At 54.0% G+C, this 21,814-nt stretch overlaps 4 protein-coding genes across 4 annotated transcripts; all 4 read left to right on the top strand.

Annotated features, from left to right (window-relative positions):
* Positions 1-1,312: 1,312 nt before the first annotated feature.
* On the top strand, positions 1,313-4,106 carry QC764_120820 (uncharacterized protein; the record flags this gene model as incomplete). Its single annotated transcript, XM_062943343.1, is given in 4 exon segments — positions 1,313-2,552; positions 2,608-2,990; positions 3,054-3,867; positions 3,886-4,106. The coding sequence occupies 4 exon segments, from the start codon at positions 1,313-1,315 to the stop codon at positions 4,104-4,106; spliced, it is 2,658 nt and encodes an 885-aa protein (XP_062806428.1).
* Positions 4,107-12,538: 8,432 nt separating this feature from the next.
* pfa5 (Palmitoyltransferase pfa5) lies at positions 12,539-14,045 on the top strand (the record flags this gene model as incomplete). Its single annotated transcript, XM_062943342.1, has 3 exons — positions 12,539-12,640; positions 12,745-13,168; positions 13,225-14,045. 3 exons carry the CDS (start codon positions 12,539-12,541, stop codon positions 13,890-13,892), a joined length of 1,194 nt encoding a protein of 397 aa, XP_062806427.1. The 3' UTR covers positions 13,893-14,045.
* A 92-nt stretch (positions 14,046-14,137) lies between these two features.
* QC764_0024490 (uncharacterized protein) lies at positions 14,138-15,477 on the top strand (the record flags this gene model as incomplete). The annotated part of the gene is made up of 2 exons (XM_062940090.1): positions 14,138-15,124; positions 15,256-15,477. The coding sequence occupies exons 1-2, from the start codon at positions 15,095-15,097 to the stop codon at positions 15,475-15,477; spliced, it is 252 nt and encodes an 83-aa protein (XP_062806426.1). The 5' UTR covers positions 14,138-15,094.
* A 3,231-nt stretch (positions 15,478-18,708) lies between these two features.
* RAD30 (DNA-directed DNA polymerase eta rad30) lies at positions 18,709-20,922 on the top strand (the record flags this gene model as incomplete). The annotated part of the gene is made up of 4 exons (XM_062943341.1): positions 18,709-18,935; positions 19,009-19,317; positions 19,376-19,502; positions 19,528-20,922. 4 exons carry the CDS (start codon positions 18,709-18,711, stop codon positions 20,920-20,922), a joined length of 2,058 nt encoding a protein of 685 aa, XP_062806425.1.
* Between the last annotated feature and the right edge of the window lie 892 nt (positions 20,923-21,814).

Raw genomic sequence — 21,814 nt, 5'->3', positions numbered from 1 at the left:
CACACTGCACTGATATGCCCTCGCAACCCATCTGCTTTTATTTCCGTGCCATTCCGGACCACCCCTCGACCTCTGACAAAGGAGATGGACGCCCCCTCCGCCGGCTGCCGTGTTCATTCACACAAAGTAAATAGTCTACCCGTATGTCCACCCCGGCCCCCGTACCAGACAACTGGACGTCTTGAGGGGCTTGGAATGTGAATAGGCTCAACGCTAGCTTTCCCACGACGCACGATGCGCCGTCTCGGGTGGTACCAAGACGAAGCCCAGGACAGAACCTGGGATGTTTGCAGGAGACAGACCGGGAAGCTAGACCAAGTACGTAGCAAGGAGGAACAAGCAAGACGGTACAGGCCCAACCAGGCGCCGAGAATGTCACGAGATAATGACGGCTGAGGAGATCGGTCTAGACCTTCAACCTTTTGCCTGTGCTTACATCTGGAGGTTCGTGGAATATGGCTTGAATGTGCAATCAGATAGATGCGGATATCAGATATCTGTCTGGTATCTCAGAGACAAGGTGTACGGTGAGAAGGAAGGTCGGTAGTCCCGGGACGGATAGGGATAAGGCAAGTAGACAAGGTGTCAACCTAGGGTAAGGTACGTGAGGTGAGGTAGGCCGGCCGGAGGTGGTGGTCCATCCACACACAGTCCACTCAACAGACCCCCTCCAGCCTCTCCCTTAAATACCTTTTGGTTCCCGCCCCCCGGCGACCAATCCAAGACCGTCTTCTTCCCTTTCTCTTCCTCCACAACGCAACAACACTCGACCGCGCTTCCTTCTCTCCGCAAAACCACCCCTGCCCCTGGACGGTCGAATGCCTCGTTGTTTTTTTTTGAAGCCTTTTGCGCACCCTCTTTTCTTTTCTTTCTAGAATACAGCTTCTTCACACTCTCGACGCGTTACGTTTTGCAATTGGCCTTTTCCTGGCGCTCGACTCTCTCTACGAACCCCAAGTTTCTGCAACCAGGATTTTGCCCCCCCTCTCCTCCCCCCCGGATTCCCCGTCGTGCAACCCCCCCTGAAGGAACAGGTCTTTGAAGGACCCCTCGCGTGTGTCGCCCTCTGTTTTTTGGTTGCATTGCTCGGATTGGACCTTGCGTCCACGCCGCGTCTACTGGACCTCGTTGCGTGGGCCTCTCAGCTCAGGCCGCCTCGCCGAGACGCTGACTCGCCTCCGTCGGTGCAATTGGCACGTCTTGCAGACGCGTTTGCAACTTTGCATCCGGAGTTTCTCACCACTTCAGCAACGTTGCAGCTGCCTCTTCGCCAGTATTTTGTCGCGTTCTCTGGCGAGTTGCACCCCCCTCAATGGCGACAGATATGGCTGCAACCATAGCAACCGATGTAGCGACATCTTCAATTGCTGCTGGACTCGGATGCGTGATCATGTCCGAGTCCAGCTTCTCGGCCACGCCGACGGACGATTCTTCCACTGCCGCTTCTCTGAGCTCGACACCGCCCACCTCGTGTACTCCGGACAGCATGTCTCTCGCTTCCGAACCCGATGCCACCAAGCCGGCAAGCATGGCCGACGCGACGATCGAAGCTGTCATTCCTATTCTCGAAAATGAAGCTGCCGCCGACGATAGCCAGCAGCCAGGCGAACTGAGCCCGGTGGGACAGGCCATAGTGGTGGCTGAACCGCTCCCTTCGACCGAGTCCCTGTCCACTGGTCGCCCACGACGCGCCCGTGCCAGTTTGCCGGTCTACAATTTGTCTCAGTTGAGTGGCACCGACAAGCGAAGGCGACGCGTCGCGGGGCAAGGTGTGCAAGAAAACCGGCGCAGGACTATTGCAGGGGACGCCGGTAGCGAGGCGGATGCAAACAGGTCGACAGGCATTGACGTGCTGGCGCTCAGCGGCTCCGTCTCGGGCACCAACACCCCCAAAGGTGCTAGAATCTCTTCGAAAACGAAACCGATCCCGGTCCAGGCGCCGATTGTCACCCGAAGGGCTACGCGTCAGTCCGGTGCGCCTGTGGAGACTTTGGCCACGAAGGTGGCGGCATTGGGGAGAAAGGGCAGAAAGTCGGCCCAGAGCTTGGGGCGCATTTCGCGCGAGCTGATGCGCCTGCAGGATACCAACGAGTTTGCGCATATTGACACCCGGCCGGTCAAGTACACGGTCTGGAGCAATGGCAAGTATGTGGACGTGGATCCTGCCGCTGAGCCGCCCCGCAAGAAGACCAAGGTGGACGAGAAACCCAAGACCGAGACGAGCAAGGAGCGCGCGACCACGGAGCCGTCCGAGCCCGTCCGGCCTCCCGTCAAGCAGCGTCGCGTCAAGCAATGGCACAGGAAGGGCCTGTACGCAGGACAAGAAACACCCACCGATATCACCCAGGGCTTGACAACCCAGGAGAAGAAGCAGCTGGCTCAGATCCCAGAGCTTTTGAAGCCCGTCAAGGCCAACAAGACGCTTCCTCTGCCCATGTACAACGGCCTCCGCATGCTCATCCACGGGCGCGACTTCAAACTGCCCTTTGATGTGTGCAACCCCCTTCCTCCAGGGCAACCAAAGCCACCGGCGTACCGGACCATCGCGAAGAGTAAGCTTGCCTGCGCATTCGACTGTACTGTGCAACCGTCTAACAAAGCTCGCAGATCGGTTTGTTGGCGATGCGGCGGCGTACTGGAAAAAGTCGCCCCATTTCGAGGATTTCTCGTCCAAATGCGTCTGCAAGCCCGAAGATGGCTGCGCCGAGGATTGCCAGAACCGCATCATGCTCTACGAGTGTGACGACACCAACTGCAACGCCGGCAGAGAATTCTGTCAAAACCGTGCCTTCCAGGATCTCCAGGAGAGAACCAAGAAGGGCGGCCGGTTCCGCGTAGGTGTCGAGGTTCTCAAGACCTCGGATCGTGGCTACGGCGTCCGGAGCACCAGGTGCTTTGAGCCCAACCAGATCATCATGGAGTACACTGGTGAGATCATCACCGAGGAGGAGTGCGAGCGTCGGATGAACGAAAAGTACAAGGACAACGAGGTGAGTCTCCTGCGCGTCTGTCTGGTGTGCGTGCTGCGTGCCGGGAGCTGATTCGGTCGGCAGTGCTACTATCTCATGTCGTTCGACCAAAACATGATCATCGATGCTACTACTGGCAGCATGGCCCGGTTCGTGAACCACTCGTGCTCACCTAACTGCCGGATGATAAAATGGATCGTCTCGGGCCAGCCCCGCATGGCTCTCTTTGCCGGCGACAAGCCCATCATGACGGGCGATGAGCTCACGTACGACTACAACTTTGACCCCTTCTCCGCTAAGAACGTGCAGAAGTGCCTGTGTGGTAGCGCGAACTGCAGAGGCGTGCTGGGTCCCAAGCCGAAGGAGGTCAAGCCGCCAAAGCCGGTGAAGCAGGAGAAGAAGACGGCCCGAGGCTCGATCAAGGCCGGCAAGCGGAAGCTCAAGGAGCTTTTGGTCGGAGCCGAGGATGAGGCGAGCGGCGGGAACGCTGCTAAGAAACGCAAGGTTCAACCTGCGGCCGGGGTGAAGAAAACGCTCACGGCCACCGCCAAAGGCGCTGCAAAGACCGCGGCTGCCAAAGGGAAAGGTCTTGCAAGGGGCGTTTCCAAGTCGGCTTCTACGGCTATCAAAAGGAGCGTTTCGGGCACAATCTCTCTCGGGGCGAGCGCGCTCAAGTCCACCAAGGGAGCCGGGGTGAAGAAGACGACCACGACAACTCAGCGAAAGGTGACGAGCGTGGGTCTGACCAAGACGTTTGGGAAGAGAGGCGTCAAGACCACGACCACGACGAAGATCAAGCTCTCGGCCAAGAGCACGAGCAGCAAGGCTACCATCGTGGCTGCCGGTCCGAAGCCTACCCCCAAGAAACCGGCTGCGGGCGCGAAGGGGTCGACTCCGGCTTCGGCTTCGGCTTCGGCTTCGGCTTCGGCCGCCTCGGCGAGGAAGCGCACGCCATCGAGGAAGGCGCTTGAAGCCAGCACCCCCGACGCGGGTAACACCCCTGTCAAGGGCACGTCTGCTTCTTCAGACGTGAAGGCGAAGGTTGCCACGACGACCACGACGACTGCGGCAGTGAAGCTCAAGCAGACGAAGATCAAGTTCGTTCCGAAAGCAAACGCTGTTGCTGCTGCCGAGTAGATTCAACACGATTGATGAGAAGGAACTGGGGTGGAGGCGTCACGGGGATGTTATGAGAGGGGTATCCAATACTGGGCTTTGGGCTTTGTCTTTGGTTCGGTTTTGGTTTTGGGACGGGGGGGAGGGAGCGGGGGATGGTGCTTTGGAGTTCTTTTCTGTTTCCTCAACGAATGGAATGGTTCGTGGGTTTTTTTTCTCCTCCAAAGTGGGTTTTAACAGTTTGCTCCTTGGGGGTCTTCGCATCGATGTTTTTATTTTATTTTATTTTCCTTCTTGCTCTTTTTCACTTGGTTTTTGATGTTGTTTCGGTTTTGTTTTTTTTGTACATATATGTAGAGAGATGGGTTCAAGCGGTGGTGCATGGACTGGGGTGGAAAACGGGGGATAAGGGGGAGTTGGGTAAGTAAGTGGAGGGAGAAACATATGGAGGGTTTGTGAAGGGTTAGTTTTCGATTTATCTTGTTACCCTGTTTCCGAAACCGCTCCTTGCTGCTACATCTGACAACACTTTCTTGGGAGTGTGAAGAGGCGAGATGGCGTTTTTGGGGAAGCAAGCGGGGAGCAAGTAGTCCACTTCTGGGGAGATGAAGATTTTTTATTATTCATATTTGCAGCGGTTCTGTTCTGAATTCACTGGGTTGAGGATGCTGGGGATGAGATGGGATGAGATGAGATGAGATGAGATGAGATGAGATGAGACGAGACCGTGCACACCCACAAGCAAACACGCACGAACCACCACGCCAAGTGGGACCTCGAATTCCCAGCGCTGCGGGAAGCCCCGTGCAGAAAAGAGCCGGTCCGTTCCGAGGTGAATTTGGGATTAAGGTATGTGGGGGCGTTTTCAACTCTGGGAAGTTGTTTTGGAGTTTTTACGTAAGCAGAACGTCGGAGGGGGGGGTTGCAACGGGCCTTTTTTACTGCGTGCCAAGGATGGTGTTTGTCAGGAAAGGTGGGGCGGCGGAGAGGTCAGGGCTGGGTTAGGGTTGTGAGGTGGAGTTTAGATCGTTTGGGGTGTGTTTGATGTGCTTGGGAAAGAAGGGCACTATGCAAAAGTAAACTCCATCCCTCCGAGTGTGAGGTTTGAAAAGTTTGAGGTGGAGATGGGGACTTTGAGTTCTACATCATGGCGGAGTCTTGCTTTCCAGTGCCTTGATTGTTGGTTTGGTCTGTCTACAGGTGCTTTGCTGTTAACACCCCATAAATGCATTTTCCTCGGTGTGCATTTGTCCTCACGGGTGTGACTTCCGGGCCGCAACACTTGAGCCATGACATGACACCCGGTATTATCATTTTTCTTCTTGCCGGGCTGTGCGTGTGTTACGTTGGGTGCCGTTTGTTGACGAGGAAAACAGCACAACCGTGCTCTCAGTCGGTGTTTTTTTACCCTCAACTCACCGAAGCACACCACCTCATGCCCTCTTTTTGCTGCCCGAGACCGACCCCCTGGCTTCTCGTTTCTGGTTGGCTGTTTTGACACCGAGACAGATCTCGACACCGACACTGACAAAACCTGTGACGAAGTGCGAATTGAGATGCCTGCCCGCCTCGGTTTTGAGGGCGAAAAGATGCATATCCGCATCTATCATCACGCTCGCTTATGCCCCATCGCCTCAACGGCTATGTATGACATGTGTGGTCGTCTGTGGTGGGTGTATCTGCTGCTGGCTGTCGGCAAATGGGTTAGGTAGGTGACAGCAAGCAGCGTGGCACAAGGCTTGCGTGTTTTTTTTCTTTTCTTTTTTTTTTTTCCCTTCTACAGGTGGACAAGGGGCATGAGTGAGAACGACACACCGAAAAGTCGTGATTTTTGCCCCGGGCTTTGACGGGAGTTGGTGCCGGCGTGGAGAGGCGGAGAGGCGGAGCAGCTACCACCAGGTTGGCAACACGGCGATGTGGTGGTGACAGGTGGGAGACCTGAGGTAGTAGTGGGGTCGTTCAGCTCTTAACTAACCTGAGGTTCAACCTGGGCTTCCTGATTTCGGGATTGGACGCTGCCTGCTACATGAGACTCGAGAAAAACAGCATCTGTGAGTGGCCGTGTCGTACGCGGACCCTGGGAATTTGAAAAAGGAAGATGCTGGGGTTTCTAGAAGGACAAAAAGTCCTGTGGTTTTGTACAGCCCCTCTGGGTCTCCGCATTCGGCCGCCGTTGCACGACGACGGGAGTTGGTTGCTGGTGCTAGCGAAGCTCTACCTAGCTGCCGGCATTTTCTTGGATCACTGATCTTCAGATTCCAGGTTCCATCCTTGAGTTTTTGCGCATTCGAGATTCTTTGCTGCAGGTTGATGTTGGAACGCGGCCAATGAATAGGTACAGGCTACCGCCAATTCGAAACCATCTGTGGCGAGGTATCAATTTGGTGAGGTGGTATTTCCACTGTTAGAAGAGGATGGGTGAGGAGAAACTCTGCCTCGGTGCCTCAATGGCTCCTCACCTAGAGCTTCAGTTGTCCCTCGCCATCAGTGACCCCACCTCCCTAACCGGTGACAGCAGACCGCGGGGGCTGGTCGACGGGTCGCGTACCACTATTTGAACGCTCTTTGTAGATGGAGGCAAGAGGCGGGTGGGAAACTTGGATTCCGTGATGCTTTTGGATCTTCCATGCTTTTGATGACATCCATCGTGACGTCCGCGGACCATGTCTATTTTTTTTTGCTGGTCTGTGAGCTTCGCCGTACTGTCTGGGAAAATAGAAACCTGGAGAAAAAGACCCCCAACAAATGCCGGACCAGGACCAAAGGGTTGGGGTTTGGAAAGGATGGATGAGTGGTTGCAAATGCAACACACACACACACACACACACACACACACACACACACGTCTTCTTCCTGCGTAGTTCCTCGTTGGGTCGTTCTTTGGGTGGGTGTTGTGTTTGTGTTACTTGTATTTCGAGTCACCTCGGTCGGGAACCCCTCATCTGCTGTGTCGTTCGTTCATTCACTGGAAAAAAGGGTGTGGAGGGGTGCATTGCATGACATGGCATAGGGCTGATGCCACGTCCCTTGGAGTTGTACCTCGTGTGTACCAGAATGTTTCGGGGACCCAATTCGAGATGGTTTTCGAAGGTGGTTGTGGTTGTGGTTGTGGTTGGTGGCGGAGGTGGTTGCCTAAGGCCAGGAGGGCCACTCACAACCCCAAACTTTGCCGAAGGTTGACGTCGTTCGTTGGGCGCGCGCCAATCACCGCCAGGCCGATGACAAGCAGGTATGCCAAGCGGCTGCGAGTCAGAGTCATCTACGCGCGCCCTTTTCACATGCTCTGAACGACCTGGGATTGGAGTGCAGATGCAAGAGCGAAAGACAACAGAACATTCACACAGCTCCTCAATCTAGAGCTGCGCGTTGCCGAGAAGGACCCTTGCATAAGTTGCACTCACTAAACTACCTGGGTCGGCAGGTTGCTGCCTCAATGTGCTGTGCATAAACTGGGGTAACGGGTTTTGATTGATTCAATCCAATCTCGGCTGATGGAAGCAAATGCAAGCACTTACGCCATCACCAGCCATCTCGGTATCCAAAGACGAGAACCCACATGGGATTTGGTATCTGCCTGGGCAGGTGGTTTCACGACATCTTGTTGACATACATGGTCGAACCCCAAGAGGGTGTTGCCAGGACAATTGACAATCACCAACGGTCGAATTCGCGGTACATGGGCGAGCGAGGAAGAAGTCCACCAAAAGCAATTATCCCTAAAGTAAACTACAACATCTATACTGAATGCCTTCCAAAAGAACCCTGACCCTTTATATCCAACTCCAAGAAAAAAACAGTTCATGCTCCTCTAATCCCGATGCGAATGTAATGGCTTGCGCCCAGTGTCTTGTCATCGCTGCGTCACAGATGCTTTCCCAAGGTTGTCGGTCGTCCCAAACTCCAAATCCAATATCACCCCCAACTCCAAAGCGAAAAAGCCCCCCTAACAATGCATTTTTCCTGACTTGTCTTCCCACGCCCAGGTTGCGGGGCTCGAAAGCTCATGCATGGGTGCCTAGGGCTTGGGATTGGCGTTATCCACGGCTCTTGATGGTTGTGACTGTGCAGTATACGCATCGAGGATGACCACAGCTGGGACAGCAAACGTCGAGTGTGCAGTTCAACGGTCCGTAAGTGCAGTTGTTCTGCAGTTGAGTTAGCATGAGCGGAATGATCAGACCGGGAGGTGGCTACTCACACAGTACCATACTATAATGGCGGTTTTGCTGCTGCTACCGGGCATGTTGACGATTGCGGATTCGATCAAGATGTGGTTGGTGTGTTTGTGTATGGTATGAATGCTTTAGCTACCAGCTTGAAGACGTCTGGAACGCTTGTTGCAGAGAAACTTTGTAGAGGAGAGTGGTGATGGTGGTGGTGATGGTGGTGGTGGTGGTGGTGGTGGTTGTGAGGATGTGATGAACGGAAGGGGATAGAAAACAGAAAGCAGAGATCCTTATATACAGATTTAATCCGAACAACTTGTACAATGAACTTCCATTGCAAGGCAGAGGACGACAATTACAGTTCCTCATTCTCTCGGTGACACAGCAAGTACATCGACCCCTGGCTGCAGAAGTACAGCCGTAGTTCCTCTCGCACCGTCGTCAGGCACTGCGTAGGCTCCTTAGGAACTAGCCACTTGGAAAGGAGAAGCGAGCAGGCAAACAGAAATGGCGGCCGTGAAAGGCAAGGCGACGACAGGCAAGTGAGGCATAACAAGGAGTGCGAATGAGATGGTCCACTCGGACCTCCCGACACCCGACACCGAAATGCCCATCTTCCGTCGACGTCCCCTTGGGTGTTGAAAGACTCATCGGACCTCCTTGCAGCACACCAGCTGTAACCCAGGCCGTGTTGTAACCAGTAAAGAACCGTTCAGCATATCAAAAAATGCATGATGAGGGCATGAGGACCTCATGAAGCGTGAGGTCGCCCCATGGGCGGAGCACGCAAAGCGCTATAGTCGAGGTGTCGCGTCGGTTCGGTGTACCATCCAATGAAGGGAAACAGCAAAGTGAAGACTCATTGCAACATGCAGTCCCTGACCACGGGCAATTCCATAGCTCGAGGGTGCCATGCGCAGCATGCAATTCTCCTGTCGAGCCAGCGCCCTGAGTTGTGAGCGCTGGATTGCTTAGCCGCGGTCCTCGAAGCTGCAAGATACCCTGGTCGAGAGAGCGGGTTGTGTCGGATTAGGTGCGCGCAAATTGGACGTTTGTGTTGTGTTCATGTGGTTGATGTCTGGCAGTTGGGTAAAACAAAAGAGTGTAAGTGACAACAACCCCCCCCCAACCCAGACAGCAGAGCCGCATTGCGCCCCCAAAGACTTGGCAAACGCCCGCACCCAATGATCCCCTAACCCTCAACCACTGCGACATTGCAGTGTCCCACTTATTTCTACACTCGGGGTAGCATTCCTCCAGGCTCGGTGTAATCGAGTTGTTGTGCGCTCGATCAGCGAGCCTGCCGCGCTGACCTTCCGTCCCTCATGACCACCAGTTGTGCCAAACTCTTGATCCCGAAATTCAAGGTTGAGTTCTGGTGGAGCAGTCTTTGCGCTTCCTCGTTCGACCACTGCTTTGCGGGGCATTTTGGTAAGGTAGATAGATATCCAGGCTTTTGGTGGCTGAGCTTTTTCACTTTCAACCTCTAGCTAACCCTGGGCGGGCAGAAGAAGGCCCAGCTTGGCGACAGGTGCAATTCAGGTGGGGTGCCTTGTGCGTGCGTGAAAGTTGAGTCCACGGCTGCCTTGAAAATATGCAGCTGTATTGACTCATGCGGCTCTTTCAATCGATCGACGTGAGAGCGTTGCGGCTATGATCGGTCTCGAATGTCAAGCAGACTCGACGGCGCTGGTGTTGGGTTGGGATCGTATGCGGTGCACCTCAACCATATGCGAGTCTTGGAGCCTCTCAAGGAGGACGAGAAACGCACGGAACCGAGCGTCGAAGGTGCGTCTGGCTAGTCGAATTTCGGGCTAATTCGATTATGCACTTGATGCTTTTCGCAAAGTCGAGGCCGAGGTCGGCTTGCTCGGTGAGACCCTGAAGGTTCGGTGACGAAAGACGAGGCCACGCCAGTCTGCCCACGCCAGCACTTCCAGGACCCCCGACCGAAACGCTCGAGATTGAAAGATCCGACACTAATTGCCGAGTGAGCTTGTCAAAAATAGACCGGAACGAAATACCATCAGAGATGGAACAAAAACCAACGAGGGAGTGGGAGGACGTTAAGAGAAAACTGCTCGGTGTGTGATGAAAACGTTGAGCAAGGACGAGACGATCGAGAGGTTGGAAAGAGAGAAGATAACATGAGAATGCTCAAAGGCAGGGAAAGCAAAAGACGGGGGGAAAGTGCCTGTCCACTCTTCTCAGAACCTCGGCATCAGCACCTGATGACCCCAGCGACTGGAGTCCTCCCGCTATCATCATGGCGTAGAATGATTCACCCAACCGACCGTATGACTGCTCAAAACAGAAGCGACAACCTCCTTGGCTGGTCCAACCGTCATTGAACGCCATGTATCCATCCATTCATCCATCCGTCCGTCCGTCCATCCATCCACTGCGAACTTGTTGCCCCTGCACAACGCTCATGTCAAATAGCGTCTGGCAAAGCATCATGGTTTCTCGTTCCTCGACATCCATCTCCTTCTGCTCTGTGGAGGCTGCTTCTTCATTGACGTTTGGATATATCGGCGCTACGAGGGAGGGTATATGAGGTCTTGACGTCGTCGCGGAGAGTATTCGAGTTGAATGTTGCGTGCATTGGGTGAGCGTGGCCGGTTCACTTCTCCCAGCTCCAGTAGTCACTCTGTGATACGACCATCGCCGAGGGCAATCCGTGACATTAAGGATTGGGCCCAGAAAATCCTCTCGGGAAAGATGGCGGTCTGAAGGGTTCCATTATATGCTTCCTCCAGGAGCTCAGATGATGAGGCTCTGCCGAGGGTGGGAGGCCGGAGCCATCAAGCAGGTAGGCTCACCACCCACACCATGCCGCCCGTTCTGGGTATATCGGTCAGTGGCGACCTCGTTGTGGCATGCAGTGCCTGACCTTGGCTTGGTGGTGGCATGCTGACTCGACGGGTGGCTTCAGCCAGCCATATCAGCCGCCGTTAGGGAGCACCACTGAGTCCCAAAACAAATGAGATGAAATGCCCTTCCAATTTATGTTTTCGGATACCGAATGGAAGCTGATGACCGGCTTCAACCGTACTCGGGCACTGTATTCGAGACATCCACCGTCGGTACACAAATTCCAGATGCCTGCCTAGCCAGAAGATGGTGGGGCATCGACCCATGGTTCACACCACTATCTCATCTGGACTTCGGTTTCCATGAGGGGTTGGATTCAAGCCTTGTAGCCTCCTCAGGCCAGAAAAACTGCGAGGCTGGAATGCCACACCCGATGAGCTGAGGTCGGTCAGGTCATCTTGATGTGACCGCGTATCGGCAAACCGTCTACCTCTACCGATGAAAAGCTTGGCTGGCTTGATGATCTAAACATCCCAAATGGAAAAGACAAATTCGATGCATGTGCTTCAAGTCGGGCACCAGCAACCTAAGAGGTTTGATCCACTGAGATAGGTAGGTAAGGAACAGCCTATGAACTATTCCTGATCAGCATACGGTTTCACGATTCGTCAGCTATTCCGAGGTATTACCAATTTGTAGGGCACCGCGTATGGATTCGACCTCCAAACCAATGAATCCAGTGAGGTCAAAATGGCAATTCCCATCCGACTGGAATATGCTCCGATGTGCTCGCCATGAACCAAATTGCCATCCTCCTCGTCAACCATTGGCTCGGTGCCAAATGCTTGTGTTTCCCACGAAATACTCTCCCACGTGATTCCTCAGCTCATAAAAATACATCAACAAGTCAACAACGAGAAGCAGGACTTTATATCACGCATGTAACCATCTCTTTCTTCATGAATAGGTATGATATGCTTTGAAGATTGTCCCCATGCGAATGTCCATGCTGTGGAACATGAGGATCCAGGAAGAGGTTAGCGTGCACCTGGGGCCTGGCAATGTTAGTGCATTAAGAACCTGCACGCTGATGGGGCCATATCAAGGGGTTTCCCGCTAACAGTTGTTGCCCTGGCCTTCACACCTGCAGGCACGGACCCGCCGTTGCAGGGCCTTAGCGGATGCCCAGAGTAAGATTACCAAGATCCGAGACTATTTAGACAGTTTGTCTGCGCGATCGACCAACGTCATCCCCGTTCATCCCGACTGACTGTGAGCTTGATCCGACCTCCGACGTCAAACCGATGCCCATTGCAATTATCTAGACGGAGCGGTCAGATCCGGGTCCGGGCTCGCCTAATACTCTCGCCTCGATCCTCGTTTCTGTTTCTCTTTGGTTCTCTTTGCCGGCCGCGACTTGGATCGGCGCGTCCTCTGGTCTCACATGTGAGGGTGGGCTGGCGGGAGGACGCAATGGTTGCAGCCAAAACAGCTTCCACACGGTGGCTGGTCCGAATAATTCCATTAATACTGGCCGGTTGTGCTGGCCTTGCAACCTATGTGGTTGTCAAGCGAGTATGCTGTATGTTTGTTTTGTTGAATTTTAATGTTCCAGAGCCTCTTTGCTGGCCAGCCGCTGACGTAGTTGATTAGTGGACTATTTCCTACAAACACAGCAGAAAAATGGAGTAGCTGCGGCCTTCCTTACCCTATACTTCGTCTTTCTTCTCTGTATGCTATTGTCATACTTCCGCGTCTTCCTCGAAATACAACACAACCCGGGAGTCACGCCGCTCGGAGAGCGAGCTGTTGTACAAAGAGAGCGGGACAAGGAGCGTAAACGCCAAGGCCGAAAAGCAGAGAGTGATCTCGAAGCAGGCGAACAATACGAGGCTGGTGCCGACAACAATCCCGACAGTCCAGGTCTCGAGCGCTTCTACAGCAAGAATGTTTTTGTGTGTAACACAGACGGCCGGCCTCGGTGGTGCAGCTCTTGCTGCACCTGGAAGGTTGACAGAGCCCATCATTGCAGTGAGCTCGACAGGTGTGTCAAAAAGATGGATCATTACTGTCCGTGGGTAGGCGGAGTTGTTGGTGAAACATGTCAGTGCCAATGAGTCAAATCTGCCTAGAATCAAGGTGCTAATGCAGGACTACAGCCTTCAAGTTCTTTATGCAGTTCACAGGTTACACAGCATTGTATTGTATTGTGGTCATTGTTGCAACGGTCATCTGCCTCAAGTCGAAATTAGACAGCGGACAGGGCGTTGATGGGCTGGTAATAGCTGCTTTGGCAATCAGTGCGTTCTTTGGCCTTTTCACCTTCACAATGACCGCCACGTCGATTCGGTATGCCATTGTCAATCTTACCAACGTCGACTACCTCAAATCGAAGAACATGGTCCACCAACTGGCCATTCGAGTTCCTCGGGGGACACAAGGGACTCCGAAATACAGCGTGATCACATACCCTCTACCGAAGCGCTCGGGACCTGGCCATGAGGAAGATCCTCCACGGGACCAACTGGCAACCCGGACATTCGCCATTGTGAAGACGGAGATGGGCGAAAACCCATGGGATCTGGGACCGTATAGAAATTGGCAGTCAATCATGGGAAACAGCCCCGTTGACTGGCTACTGCCGATCAAGCCATCGCCCTGCGCGGTTTACGAAAACAACGAAAGCTTTTACGAGATGGGGCCCCTGTATGAACAGTTGCGGGAACGATTCGGGCTTCCAGAACTGTCCAGCAGCGAGAAGGGAGAGGCTATAGAGCTGAAACAGCATCGGCATGTAAATGGGACGGACAGCACACGAGGTTCATGATATAGACGGAGATACCCAGGGATTCTTTGTGGGCACTTGCTATCTGGCGCATGTCATTATATTGGGTTTATACGCATATCGTGCATCCTTGGACGGTACAACGATAGGGTAATTTGATCAGCAGTGATGTTTATGGAGCGATGGGAAGCCAGCCCCAGTTCCAGTTGGGTCCCTTGTGCCTTCCTAGCCGTGGTGAAATGTCATATTGTGGCACCCGAGTCCCGCTTCTGGAAAAGGATGGTTGAAACTGCAAGGCTCTATCCCACCCACTTATCCCGGTTTTCTTCCCGCCGCAGGAGATGTGCCATTGACTCGCTTGTCAAGATGGGAAGCTGCATGCTTGCGGCGAGGCTCCCACGATGTGTCGTGAACCACAACGGCACGTCGCGCTCAGGGGGGACTTCTTGGCCATCGTCGGCCATCGTGGGAGGTTGCACCATGTCAGACAGCAAGGAATGGATGCCATGTGTTTCTTGAAAGCTGCCTGATTGCTGATGATGTAGAACAGAAGTAACACCATTATGGGCTGGCCTTACCGTCACGGTACCAATTATCGCCTCATCAGGGGAAGGTAGCATTACGAGGAAGACCCAGAGTGAACAGCGTCTACAGTGATTCAATCTTCGAAGCCCACAACATCATTGGGAGAGTAGGGTGACGAGGTGCACCAAGTTAAATATAGAAGCTAACCAACATAGCTCTGAACCAGTCAGAACGCAAAAAGGAGAAAGGGTCTAACAAGATGAAAACGATTTCTTCGCGACACTGCCGCCAACCTCTCAACCAGTTGTGTTGCCACGTCTAATCTTGCCAGATCAACAAGGGAAGTACATGGGAAAACCAGTTGCCAACTCCCGCCATAGTTATTGGTGACTGAGTAAGTTGTTTCGAAACTCGTGTTTGATGGAGTAACCAAACAACTACTGTTCCCGGTTTACGCTCTCTGTCACTCCTGTTGCGCCGGGATGCAGTGGTCGCAGAAGGCTGGGCGATGTCGACAGACGGCGCACTCATCCTCAGAGTCGAGATTGATAATACTATCGACGTCGTTGTTGGCCTTGCACAAACAGCAGTAGACGACATTGCATTGTTCGATGCGAACAGGAGGCATGTAGTTGTCCCTGCGAGGTTTCAGTAACGGCGTTTGAGATTGCACCATGATATCTCACATTTTGACAAGGAAATCTAGAGTTGAAAACTGAATGGTTTCTGTGGAGAAGCTGGGGCGAGAGGTATGTGAAGAGACTTATCACGGTCTTTATTGCTGGCTATGATGGGAGGTGTCTGTTACCGAGAGTAGAGCTGACCATTTTCCTGGTCATCAGAGAGTCCTTTTATAAACTACCACAATCACCTTGATCAGGCACCTTCATCTGTCACTCCTTCCGTGGTAGACGCAATATCGACACCTCCGGTGGGGGTCAAATCTGTTACATTTCCTCTCCCGGGCGGGAGGTCAGCAGTGACGATAACATCACTCTATGGGCGGTGTGACCCGCTGGACCACAGAGGCTTAGATACTGGTGCCCCTCTGGTACGATACGGCGCTGCCATTCGCCTCAAAAAACCGAGCCCTAAGTGCTAGAAGGTTTAGTTTGAACGTGCAAGGTCAGGGGCTTGGACAACACAAAGCTGGTTTCGACCTGCTTCACGGTTACGACCAAGCTGGATAGCGTCGCCGACAGACCGGATCCCCTGGGGCACCCGGGCAACGGCCTACATGTTGAGGATCAACAACGGGAAGCATGCTTGCCACACATCCGATATTTACCGTTACCGAACTTTGGGACTGTTAGCACAGATTGTTGCCAGGATCTTCGATATTGCTGAGGGCAAAGTCAGAAGCTCGTTGGTTCTGCTTCAACATCATGCAGGGACTCGATACCGTGGGCAGATTACCTCCTGTGTTCCACAAAAGCAGGTACAAATTACCGAACACTTGCCGGGTTTCCAGTGTCTCGAAATCATAAAAGAGGCGAGCGGCACTGCTGGTGCAAAGTCTTCAAGAATGACATACGCCGCCTGGCAGCCTCGCCTACCGTTGCTTCTAGAACTGCGGCCCCCTTTGCCAACCAGGCCACGACGAAAGAGAAGGGCACGTTGCTTCTAGAGAACAACACAAGAGAGCGTAGTCCACCGGGGCGAAGTCACCAGGCATGTGATAGTTGATGTCAACGCTCCGCCCCTTCATGGATAGACGAGGGCAGACGTCCAGGCTAAAGCTTCCACCATCACCACTAGTCAACAAGATATATGCACATCCTTCCACGACCATGACGGAGCGGTCACGGGAGGAGCGACTAGAATGCCCTGCACCTTCTGTGCCCGCAGCTACCTTCCTCTCCCATTCTCGGATATCGCCGGACTGGGCAAGGGGCGGGCAAGAGATGTCGGAAGGAGGGATATCTCTATGGACAACCGGATTCAGCATCCGAATCAGATCGCCGATCGCGGAGAGGACCACTGACTGTTCAACTGAGAAGAAGGAGGACGATGCGCGCAGCCTTGCGAGGTATGGGTCCCGGCTTGAAACACATCTCAGGCCACCCGCTCCAACCTTCCTCCGGCCATCACCGGGCATTTCTCGAATGATGTCATGCCCAAAGTCCACTCACGGAAAGAGCGGTGGACAGTGGACGAGCAGAAGAGCCTCATCCAGAGGGTTGGTAGAAACGTGTGACCTGCCAAATCGAGGTAGAGGCAGGACACGGCGGCTAAACCGCACTGTGGGTGGTGGCCGAAGAAAACAGGCCCGACCTAACCTTGTTGCTTGGGGTTCGGATAGGGGCTGGTTGGATGTCTCTCGCAGTGATAGGCAGCATCAGTCTACGTATGCAACATAAGCAAGGCCAGAAGCCAGAGAGGGTGTGTGGCTCAAGGGAGAGAAGGCTGCCCAAAGTCCAGGAATCAAAAGTGAGAGAGGACGACGATGGTTGTGATGCCATCGACGGTCTCTATCACCTTCCCGCCGTGGGTTGTTTGTCGCTAATCGCTCGCTTTGCCTCAAGATGGAAACGTTCACGGCAGTCTTTCAACGGCGTGGCTGCGGCTTGTGGTACGCGGGTCCTGTGGTGGAAGGCGAAGTTGTAGGGTACCTGAGGATAAGGCTCGACGGTGCTGACGGCGCGTGTGGAACAGCAAAAGTTTAAAAGCGGTGCCTGTAGCAGGATGGGCCAACGCCAACCAAAGGGCTAGAAAGCGCGGAAGATCGGGGACGGAGTGGGACATGGAAAAGAAAGGGGCTTCGTTGACTACAAGTTGAGTGTCCTCCCAGCCCTTGTCTTCTGCTCTTGCTGGGTCTTCTCATATATCAGAACACCATCGACAGCCATCTTGCAAGTCATTGAACCCGGCCCGCTTCTCCCCTTCTGTTGACACGGAGCGGTTGTGGCTCCCTGGCACCCAACCCACACCACCCTCCACACCAACTCTGAAGCCAACTGACCTCCCTTTCGCCCAACATTTCGATCCAGGAGTAAAGAGTGAGCGGAACACAAATACGCATCCTCCGATAGGCAAGTTCGTCTCTATAGTTCTCCTCATTCCCTCGTCATGTTTTCTTCTGCTCTCGCCTCCAAGGTCATGGAATTCTTCCAACCCACCTTGGTAGTCGCCGGCAAGCCATGGCATGCGGGCTTCCCGAATTGATCACACACAATGGCACGCTTCGGGATAATTATCTCATACTCCACGCGCGGGGTTTCCGGGACGAGACACAGAGCTTCCACACTTCTTTCCTCGTTCATGCTGCTGTGGTTGTAGCGGAAGAGGAGACCGGCGAGACAGAGGTAGCTGTCATGGCTCCAAGCCGAGACAACACGGAACGGAAGATGCACTAAACCACCCGGGAGGTGACATGCTTCATATACACTACTACCTACCTAGCTTCACCATCAAACCCGCCAGAACTGACTCAGAACAGGCTACGATGATGAGGATTCTAACAGGAGAAGAACACAGAGGACGTTGCAAATGCCAAGTTCATCAGCATCAGCATCAGCATCGAGTCCATCGTGCAGAACCAAGATATGCATGCAACTGCCCACTATCTTACCGATCCGCAGCGGTCTGATCCGGGGTTGGGAGTGGCTGGCTGAAGTGTTAAGAAGATATGTACCGGATACAATACATGACTATATGTAGGGGGGGAGGATTGATGATCAATCTGGAAGTGAGAGAGGGGAAGGGTGATGAAATATTGAAAACTGCGTGGGGGTTGAAGAGTGAGTGTTTGAGGAGGGGACGGCAGTAAAATGATGAGAGGCTCAGATGTAGTGAAATCCCTGAAACAAGATGATCGAATCTCGCGCTTTCCCCCCCAACCAGGCTCACGATGTTTTGAAAGCCACACAAAGACCGTCGCCGTTAAAAAGATATCCAAGATATCCAAATCCCATTTCGCTGGATCCTCCGATTACTCGCAGCAAGCTCCTGTCAATTGTCTTCCCAGCAAATGCGGGGTCTCCACAAAAAGCTGGGGTGGTCCAAGCGTCCCCGTCCCAGAGATCGGCGCTTCAAAAGGGCTCCACTCTTTTCCCCAGAGCAAGCACATCCCATTTGCTTGGCGGCCTATTGTCCGTCCCACAGTCCATTTTCATCATCCCAGTGGAAAAGCGGGAGTCTCCGATTTCACACTGACGCGTGTGTGTGTGTGTGTCTCTCTCTCTCTCTCTCTCTCTCTCTCTCTCTATCTCTCTCTCTTCAATTACTTCCAGTCAATCGATGTCTGTCGACTTGGACAGCAGAAGATGAGCCCCCGACGACCTCCAACATCGCCAATCTCGAATTCTAGGTCGTTGCGAACTTGGACCTGATCATGTCTTCGTCACCCTTCCGCAACCGGCACCGGGACTCCTCCCCCGCCGGTGCGCCAGGGAGGAAAAGGTCACAGTTCACCTACCGGCACTTCAACCAGATGGCTTCTTACAATACTTCCTGCCCGTTGAGGGTGGTTGCCCATTTGGATCTGGACTGCTTCTACGCACAGGTGGAGATGGTACGGCTCGGCATTCCCGAGGACAAACCTTTGGCCGTTCAACAATGGTATCTTTCCCCCTTTTTCTAACCACCCTGCCCCAATACCAAGCTCGGCCTGTCAACTAACAGGGAGGGAAAGGCAAGGTTTAATAGCAGTCAACTACCCCGCCCGCGCCTTTAAGATCGGCCGGCATTGTACGGTGACTGAAGCGAGGAGGTTGTGTCCGGAGCTTATAGCGCAGCATGTTGCTACTTGGCGGGAGGGGGATGACAAGTGGGCTTATCGGGAGGACGCGGCGGAGCATATTGCTACGGATAAGGTGTCGCTGGATCCGTATCGGTTGGAGAGCAGGAGGATCATGAGGGTCATCAAGGAGCATTTGCCCGGGGGAGGGTTGCAAAAGGTTGAGAAGGCGAGTATTGATGAGGTGTTTTTGGATTTGACGGCGTGAGTTGTGCTTTTTGGGAGTGAGCAAAGGTGGGATGGTGCTGACAGCTGGTGGTAGGCATGTCCATCAGGTTATGCTTGAAAGGTATGGGGAGGAGCTGGGAGGTCCGCCGCCGTATGGGGATGTGAGTGAGGAGTTGCCGATGCCCGCGGTTACGGCGCTGGATTGGAAGGCGGATGCTCTGGTCGACCTGGGGAGGGGACAGACAGGAGGGGGAATTCGATGATCCGGACTGGGACGACGTGGCACTGCTTGTGGCAAGCGAGATCGTGAGGAATGTGAGGGGGGTGATTAGGGAGAAGTTGGGGTATTCTTGCTCCGCGGGCGTGTCGAGGAACAAGCTCCTAAGCAAGTTGGGGTCGGCGCACAAGAAACCGAATCAGCAGACAGTGATTCGAAACAGGGCGGTTGGGCACTTCTTGAGTGGGTTCAAGTTTACAAAGATCAGGAACTTGGGCGGGAAGTTGGGGGAGCAGGTTGCTGACGCGTTCAAGACGGAGGCTGTGTCGGATTTGTTGACGGTTCCGATTGAGCAGCTGAGGCAGAAGCTGGGAGATGAGAACGGGGTGTGGATTTACGAGACGCTGAGGGGGATCGATACGAGTGAGGTCAACTCGGGCACTCAGATCAAGTCAATGCTGTCGGCCAAGTCATTTCGTCCCGACATTACGACTGTGGAACAGGCTACGAAGTGGTTGCGTATCTTCGCGGCGGATATTTTTGCCCGCCTGGTTGAGGAAGGGGTGCTGGAGCACAAGAGGAGGCCAAAGACTATCAATTTACACCACCGTCACGGGAACCAGACCCGGTCTCGATCGGGACCCATACCGGCGCGGCTTCTGAATGAGGAAAGCCTGTTCGAGTTGGCCAAGAACCTGTTTCACCAAATCACGCTGGAGGGTGATACCTGGCCGTGTTCCAACCTGAGCCTGAGCGTTGCCGGCTTCGAGGAGGGGGTCTCTGGCAATATGGGCATCGACTCGTTTCTCGTCAAAGGTGACGAGGCACGAGTGCTGAAGTCATCGGAATCGGCCCGCACATCCTCGTCCAAGGAAGCACTCGACACGAGCACACGACAGCAACCTGCAGCAAAGCGACGACGTATCGATGGTGCCGGCGGTGGTATTCAGCGTTTCTTGACAACGAAACGGGAGCCGTCCCAGGACACCCGGACGACGGCCCCCGAGGACGACCTCGTGAGGAGGAATAGCGGTGAAGCAAAGTTGGGCACCTCGAAGACATATGTCGCATCAGGCATGGGATGGCCGGGAGAGCCTTTACCAGAGGAGGCCCAAGCCGATTCTAGACGGTCGCCAATCACACCCCACGCTTGTTCTCGATGCGACGCCAACCTGGGGGGTCCGGAAGAGCTCCAGAGTCACCTGGATTGGCACTTTGCCAAAGACCTCCAGGAGGAGGAAGAAGAACGTGTCAGTCAGGCATTCGCCAACCGACAAGCTTCGACTGCAGTGAACAACGCGCGCGCCGGCAGTCAGAAAGGGGCGGCGGCAGCATCATCCGCATCAGCGTCAGGGTCAAAGAAGTCCACGGGGAGGTCGAAGAAGAAGCCGGAGCGCGGTCAAAGCAAGCTAAATTTTGGATGATCATGATGATTTGAGCAGCTTTATGCATCGCCGAGGCGGCAGTGCATTCGATAACTACCTGCAAGACGAAGACTTACGTGGGCAAAGCCGACAACCAACAGCATATGGAAGGCATACGACAGTCAGCCTATTGGGGAAGCTGGTTCGGGAGAACGAGAAAATGGATGGGGGGCAAGGCACTTATGTTTCCCGGCGGGTGGATGGCCTTCCTGTTCGTCATACATCCTGGGCGGGCATGTCAGTCATCGGAGAGCCCCTGCAACCGACGTCGTCGGAGTGCGGCGATTCTGGAGCCAATCGTTGAATCCCGTCCGAACCCAACACTCGGCATGCAAGCGCCTCTTGCAAGGAGCGGGAAGAGGGCCGTCGCGGATGGATGGAAGAAGAGGGCACACCCGTGAACCCCATCCTCACAAACCATATCAGAGAGCAGTTGCTTCTGCCGGCCATCCCACACGAAATCCTTATCGTGACGTCGCTGGAAGATGCACGATCATCCTCCGAGAAGTCGACCCGTTTGGGAACTCTACAGCACATCCCGGACGACGAGCATGGGCCCCTGAGGGGATCTGTGGGATCTCTTCCAGCTGCTGTCGTCTCTGATGCCACCGTGCAGTTTGAAGCCACAAACAGCTCACCAATGTCTCTCGCAGCGGATCAGAGTCTATTTCGAGAGTTTTCACGATCCGTCATGCAGCGTCAGAGCCTTTGCTGCGGTCGCTGTACACAGGCTTCTTGTTTGTTTGAGGTTCTGGGAAATCCCCAAAACTCACGAGAGTCAACATGAGCGAGGCAATGTTGCTTCGTCGACCACCGCTTCATCATTTGGGGAAGAGCGAGAGCCAGTGATTGGCTGGTCCGACCATCAGTCCCCATATTTTCTCATGCGGGC

Source organism: Podospora pseudoanserina, chromosome 1 (assembly GCF_035222485.1).
Source record: "Podospora pseudoanserina strain CBS 124.78 chromosome 1, whole genome shotgun sequence".
Taxonomy (NCBI): Eukaryota; Fungi; Ascomycota; class Sordariomycetes; order Sordariales; family Podosporaceae; genus Podospora; species Podospora pseudoanserina.
Note: the sequence above shows the minus strand (reverse complement) of the source record. Positions and strands in the feature narration are given on the sequence as shown.